Genomic DNA, 6839 nt, shown 5'->3' with positions numbered 1-6839 from the left:
TTTTTTTTTTTTTTTAAAGTGGCCTGTCCAGCTAAATAGTCTTGAATATTTAGCAAACACAAAAGTAGGCCAGTAGTCTTTACACATTGTCACTTAACTATTGCTGCTTGACTTCAGGCATTATGGAAATTAACGATTATAGAACACTATACGTTCGATACATGCTGGGGTATATTCCTGCACTACACCATTGCCTGCACTGTCTTCTCAGATAATAAAACTCTAGTACTCTAGTAGTATACTGACTCAGTCCGTCTGACTATGAAACATGACAGCTAAAGATATCTATGCAAGATTTGACGAGTGACAACTTGAACCTGCAAGTGTCCTGCAGGAACAACAACCCACTCATACAACTCTGTTTCTGAGACAGTGCAACATACTATAATATTATTTTTCCTGATCTCTGTTTTGTGACATTTTTTTATCAGTGTCAGACTCCATATACTAAATTCTGATGTATTCTTCTCTTCTCTTCTCTTCTCTTGCAGCACCATTTGGTTCAATCTATTCAAGCCTATATTGGTTCAAGACCAACTGTCTTAAAAGCTTCAGTTTCTTAGAACCCAGTGTGAAGAAGTTGGGTCAGAGATAAATTAAAGTGTTTTCTGTTAACCTACATTAACTGACCTGCTGGAAGTTGTCCCAATGTTGTTTGTTTCTGCCTTGGACTGTCAAGAATTCACTACAGGAGACCTAGTTCATGCAAACATTTTACGTAAAATGAGATTAAAGTTTAAGCTATTTACTTTAAATCACCCTAAGGCTAATGTTAGAACTGGTATTTCCACAAACAGAAGGTTAGATAAAGAGTTGTCCCAGAGAAAAGTTCTGTGTGTCCTTACTGTGTGTGACTGAATTATATTATTTATACGTAATAAGTCTTTAAGTCTCTCTTGCAAAAGACTGACAGTATATTTGCAAATACACTGATTTTACTCATGTGATAAAGACAGAATGGTTGACTGTAAAAAAACATATTCAAGGTTTCTCCACACAATGTAGGCTTTATTATGTAAGCAATGATTAGCCATCACATACCATGTACCCGAAAGAAAAACAAGAATCTCCATATGTAGGCTTCAAACTGGTTCACACTTAAATAATGCCTGTATTTTAATTCTGTTTTTTGGTTGATTCCTTCTTTGTCTCAGTGTTTAAAGACTCTGTTTAAAGCTTTTAAACAGATAGCCAGTGTCATGTATTTCGAACAAATAATAATAAAAAGGAAAAAGCTGAGCAGAAGGGGAACCATGCTGTTCGTAGATTGACAAAAGTAATATAGAAAATATTAATTGATTAAAGTTAGAAATTAAATTAAATCACAACTAACAACATTACCCCCAAAACAAAATAAAACAATTAATATTAAAAATAAATAAAACTAAAGAAATAGAAAATACTTTGTTTTATTGAATATTTATGTTCCCTATTTGACCCCTAGCCGTAGCATAAACGTTAGTGCTGTTTCTTAAATCTTCCTCTCTGCATCTTTCACATTTTCTCATATGATAAATTGGTCTGACTCTTGTATAACGTGTCTATATGTGACGTCAAGTTGTAGTGGTTTTTTGACTTCAGCTACTAAAAGAGCCAACAGACCAAAGCACAGCTGGCCCTCTGCCAGAGCCTCCCCTGGAGGATTACTGTTCTGGGACCAGCTGCTCTGTTAGAACAAAAAGTGCCACATATGACTGCTCCTGTTCCCATCAGCAGAATCTACTATGGTAAAATGCCCCTGGAAACAGACAGGGCCCTGTTGGCAACTTACTTGTAAAAGGAACACATTTATCTTTAAATACTTTATTCAGTTATAGTTGTCAGATACCACTGGGTAACTATCAGCTTATTTCATCCTCCTTAGTGCAACGGGTGCATAGGGTTAATTAAATCACACTAAGTCAGATAATGACAAATGAAGTGTCAAGCATAGGAAATGTGCTTAATTAAACTGCCTCTAAAATATGGTCTTGTCATCGGTGAAATATCCCTCATTATATTTTCCTATATGGCAAACCCTACGCCTGGCAGAAGTCAACTCCAAATGACTTCTCGACACAGTGAAAACAGTGTACCCTGGAGCCAATTTTAAAAAGAGACTGACAAATCCTCAGGTACGTAAGTCACTTGCAAGTTATAATACAATAATTCCTCTGCATTGTGAACGGGTCTCAGGTCCACTGTACACCACTCAGTTCAGTGTGGGTGAGGGAACATTAATGGCAGAGACATTGACCTCATGAGTCACACACTGGCAGAAAAACAGCTGTATGATAATACCGGGAAGGAGAGAGGACGTTTCTGTATTGATTGATGACAGGGTTACATGAGGAAAAAAAAGAGGTTATTGACTTGATCCCAGGCCTACGTCCAGAGTCTTCATCATTGCACCATGTCAGAATCTGTCCAATACACACCCAAACCTCCAAGATCATACTTGAAGAATCACACAAAAGATAAAGAACTTTTCATACTTTCATACTACTTATTAGCTACAGTATTTTGCAAGTATTGTGCCATTTTTCTTCAAACTCTTTTTCCTCTCCAGTTTACAGTCTGTCCACAATAAAGACAATCAGATTATATAAATGCTGATGTAATCCACTTGCAGGCAAAAATACAAGATATACTTAAATCTGATAAGCAGTCATGTAACAATACACAGTCTGGATGGGATTCTGTACACTGGGGACAAGCTTTCCCACCAGCATGCTTTTTCTGGTTTAAACCCACTTTGCTCTGCCTCTCTGTGTGCATTTACATCTGAGATGCTTGATGTCAGCGGCCCCTTCCTCCACTGCTGAGCTGCTGTTCACAGCACTGACAGATCGGCTCCCAGGACACTAATCAGCGGGAAGTGATTTAATCATAATTGTTACCAAAGGGACAGTGAACGTGCTAATTGCTATATTCCCTCACAATTTTGTCTCTGCTGTAAAATCTATAGTTTTCAAGGAGAATGAATTTAATAGGCTGCATAAGTTCCACTTAAAAGAGGGATGTAAACCCCCCTCACCCCATTTAAATCATCCTCAGCCAATAAGTCACCACAAGGCCATGTTGCCAAGGAGCTGCTGGCTCATGGCCAGCTGGCCTGGCTGTCAGTCACTGTCTACAGCCACACCCAGTGTAACTCACACTCTAATCAAATAACCTTCAATACTCAGGATCAAGCTTTGAGTTTGGGTGTTCTTTACTTAAGTGTGTAAATTGCAGCACCAGGTGAAGAGTTTTAATTATATTATCAGTGTCCTCGGGCTGTGTTTAAATGACTTTAAGCTGATTTACCTGCCTACAGTAACATTTGTTCACTCAAATGGTAATGCAGTTAAAAATCTGCTGTGTGTGTGTGTGCGATGTTGGGATGAGACGAGAGAGCAGAAGAGAGGAGAAGTAGAGACAGGAAGAGAGATGACAGAAGAGGAGAGAGATGAGAGAGAGAGAGATAGAGAGATAGAAAGCCACTGTTACCACAAGTGATAATTTGGGCACAGTGGTTAATGCCTAAGGGTAGCACAAAAAAACAAAAAGAGTCAAAAAGTCAGAAAGCTGACTTGGTAATGTCAGTTACAAAGCAATATCTATCTAGTTCGCTAACAGCTATCTTAAGTTCAGTTTGACCAGTACGGTCATACTGAACCAAATAAGTGTCGGTGAGGCAAAACCTCTGAGTGTACTGAATTACGCAAGTATGCTTTTTTATTGCTAATAAATTCAACTTTTTGATTGTAAAATAAATAATACTATAGTAGTATAGTATAGTATAATAGTACTGTTTTTTCTTGGTTACATCGTCTCTGTGAAACTCTTTGGGGTCAGAATTAGATGTAGGTTATGTAGGGAAACATTTGCGGTGGCTGTTGTGGTTACAGTTAGGGGCTAGGGAGTATATGAGGGTCCTCACAAATACCAAAGTACAAACGTGTGTGGGTGTGCATGTTTACCCCATTTGAAATGGTCAGGTAAGTCATGCCGCAAAAAGCAAAAAGCTGCTTATCGGACAGGACTCATCATGATAAGCAACATGATTAACAGCTAGTAATGTCAACAAACAAACACACACACACACACACACACACAAACACACACATATACACACACACAAGTGAACAAATACACACATACTCTGTGGCCTCCCTGGTGAGTAAATAGTGTGTTGCTGTACTTTGGAGTGAATCAGTCTCTCTCATACCGAGTTCAGGCAAAAGCAGACGGACAACTGAATGACAAGATGGCCAGAGTTGGTTTACTGGCTTTCATTGCTTGTTTAATGCTGGAGGGGTTCGGACTGGCCGCCGTAATACCAGAGGAAAAGACAGGTAAACGACAGAGGAGCAGGTATGGATTAGGAGGCAGAAGGCAGCCAAAGGTCAGAGATATATATGAAGAGCCTGGTGGTCAGGCAGTTGATCATTGTTTGTTCATTTTTAAATGCCTGACCTCTGACCCCAAAGTAACAACACTCGAAAATATGTTTGGATTATCAAACACTGTAGGTTTGAAAGAAAATTATTGATTTCCTCTGTCATAGAGGACAGCAGATGTGGTATGAAGTGGTATTGAATTATGTTGGATACAATTGATTTGAATGCTGAAAAAAAAACTGGAACGAGTCCTGCAATAAAAACACAGTTCTCTGCTGTACATCTAAACGTGAGCTCAAGATACTGGTGAGATAAAAGCATGGATGTAGTCGAGGACCTCTCTAATAGTACACCCATGTGTGAAAGAGACACATGCAGGCTGGTGTTCTACAAACATACATACATTTGTGTATGAACACGAGCTGCAGCAGTGGCTGTGAAACACATGGAAGCAATTTAACTACTTTAGAGTCATAACTCAAATCTGAACACACAGATATGAAACACATATGTTTGGATTCAGTGTGACTCAGATGATAGTGATCATCACCAATAAACCTCCATAGATTATCTTAGAAATCAGAAACAAAGATACAACTTTTCTTTTTTGTTTTCTTCAGTCTCAAAGTAATCAAGTAGCATTGTCTGTGCATCCATGTGTACATTGTAAACAGGAACTGCTCATATGTAATTTGGCATACAGTTGTATGTTTGGCCACCCCTTGAAAAATAACACATTTTGGTGTTTTTTGGTTTTATTGAAAAGATGTAAATACAGCCACTCTAGGTTATGGAAAATAAAATGCAATATTTGTAGCAAGCATTTATGCATTGTTTCATTTAATTTCATACACTGAACGAAAATAAAAATAAAAATATCACTGTGGCATGTGCAAAAGTCTGGGGACCCAAAGAGTTCTGCAGCCTAAGATTATTTTTTACAAGGTCTCAGACTCCTTTGGCCTAAGGCATGTCAACAATTGTGATTAGGAAGCATCAGCTGGTGCCAATTTAAAAAGCTTTACAAATACTCTGACTCTTCAGACCTTATGTGAACCCTCACCAACCATGGGTTCCTCTAAGCAGCTGTGTAAGACTCTGAAAATGAAAGTTATTGACGCCTGACTGATGTCCACAATGCAGGAGAAGGCTACAAGAAAATAGCAGTGTGACAGTAACAGTGTGAAATGTCATTAAGAGATGGCAATTTAGGGGAACTGTAGAGGTCAAGATGAGATCTGGAAGACCAAGAAAAACCCTGGGTGCAGGAAGATTTAGTGGACTTAAGCATACAAAACCTTAATTGAAGAGTCAGTAGAAGAAAACCTTACTTGTGTTCACATCATAAAATCCAACATCAGAAGTATTCAACAAAACATCTACAGAAGCCTGATGTTTTTTGGAAACAAGTGCTGTGGACTAATGAAGTTCAAATAGAACTATTTGAACACAATCAGTAAAGGGATGTTTGGGGGGGAAAAAAGGACCAGCATTTCATGAAAAGTACACCTTTCTAACTGTTCAGCATGGAGCTGGATCTATCATTCTTTGGAGTTGTGTGGCAGCCAGTGGCACAGGAAACATTGCACAGGCAGAGAGAAGAATGGATTTCACTAAATACCAGCAAATTCTGGAAACAAACATCACAGCATCTGTTAAAAAGCTGAAGCTGAAAGGAGGAAAGTTTCTACAACAGGATAATGATCCTAATCCACTCCTATCCTCAATGGACCACCTCAAGAGAAGTTGGCCTGGGGCCTCACAGCTGGTTACAAAAACTGTTTGCAAGCTGTGATATCTGCTGGGTGGGGGTTAATAAGTACTGACAGTGGTAGGGTTGCCTAAACCATTGCACATGCCCCAATTATTTTTCCATTTTTAGATTTTTAATGCTTGAATGTTTTCTGCAAATATTGTGGTTTCTGTTCCTTACCCACGGAAAGGCTGTGTTTACATCTGTTCAATTAAAACATCATGTTTGTCAGGGCGTGGCCAAACTTACTGTAATGTATTTATAATAGGTCCAATTCACCAGAATGTAAATAGCCTCAAGTTGTACCCCCCCAAAACATTATAGAAAATGTATCTCCAAAACTCAAAATCATCATCATCATCTACCAAATAGGAACAAGACAAAGAAAAGTTATAGGTGTGACCAAATCCCTTGGACATTACTGAGACTGTGTCCAATAAACTTGGTTGACAGCGTCAGACGTTAAAAACTCCAATAGACTGAAAATGTAGTTTTTTAGGGGTACCGCTGGAGAATAACGTCAGAGCTGTTTCAATAACTTCCACTTTGTCTTCTGTTACCTTTTTAGGAGATGTGTTTTTGTCTCAGCAGGCGGCACACACAGTGCTGCTTCGCTACCGCAGATACAACAGTGGCCATCTTGAAGAACTTCACAAAGACAATCTGGAGCGGGAGTGTAAAGAGGAACTCTGCACGATGGAGGAGGCCCGGGAGGTGTTCGA

General features: G+C 38.9%; 1 protein-coding gene across 1 annotated transcript in view; it reads left to right on the top strand.

Annotated features, from left to right (window-relative positions):
- Positions 1 to 4218: 4218 nt before the first annotated feature.
- Positions 4219 to 6839, top strand: part of f9b (coagulation factor IXb) — a gene marked incomplete in the record, with an annotated part of 8161 nt that continues 5540 nt past the window's right edge. The window contains 2 exon segments of the mRNA XM_035665946.1: positions 4219 to 4319; positions 6686 to 6839. Coding sequence (XP_035521839.1) covers positions 4232 to 4319; positions 6686 to 6839 — 242 coding nt within the window.

This window comes from Morone saxatilis, unplaced genomic scaffold (genome assembly GCF_004916995.1).
Source record: "Morone saxatilis isolate NCDOM2014 unplaced genomic scaffold, NCSU_SB_2.0 Contig20, whole genome shotgun sequence".
NCBI classification, from domain to species: domain Eukaryota; kingdom Metazoa; phylum Chordata; class Actinopteri; family Moronidae; genus Morone; species Morone saxatilis.
The sequence above is the reverse complement of the archived record's forward strand: the minus strand, read 5'-3'. Positions and strand labels throughout refer to the sequence as shown.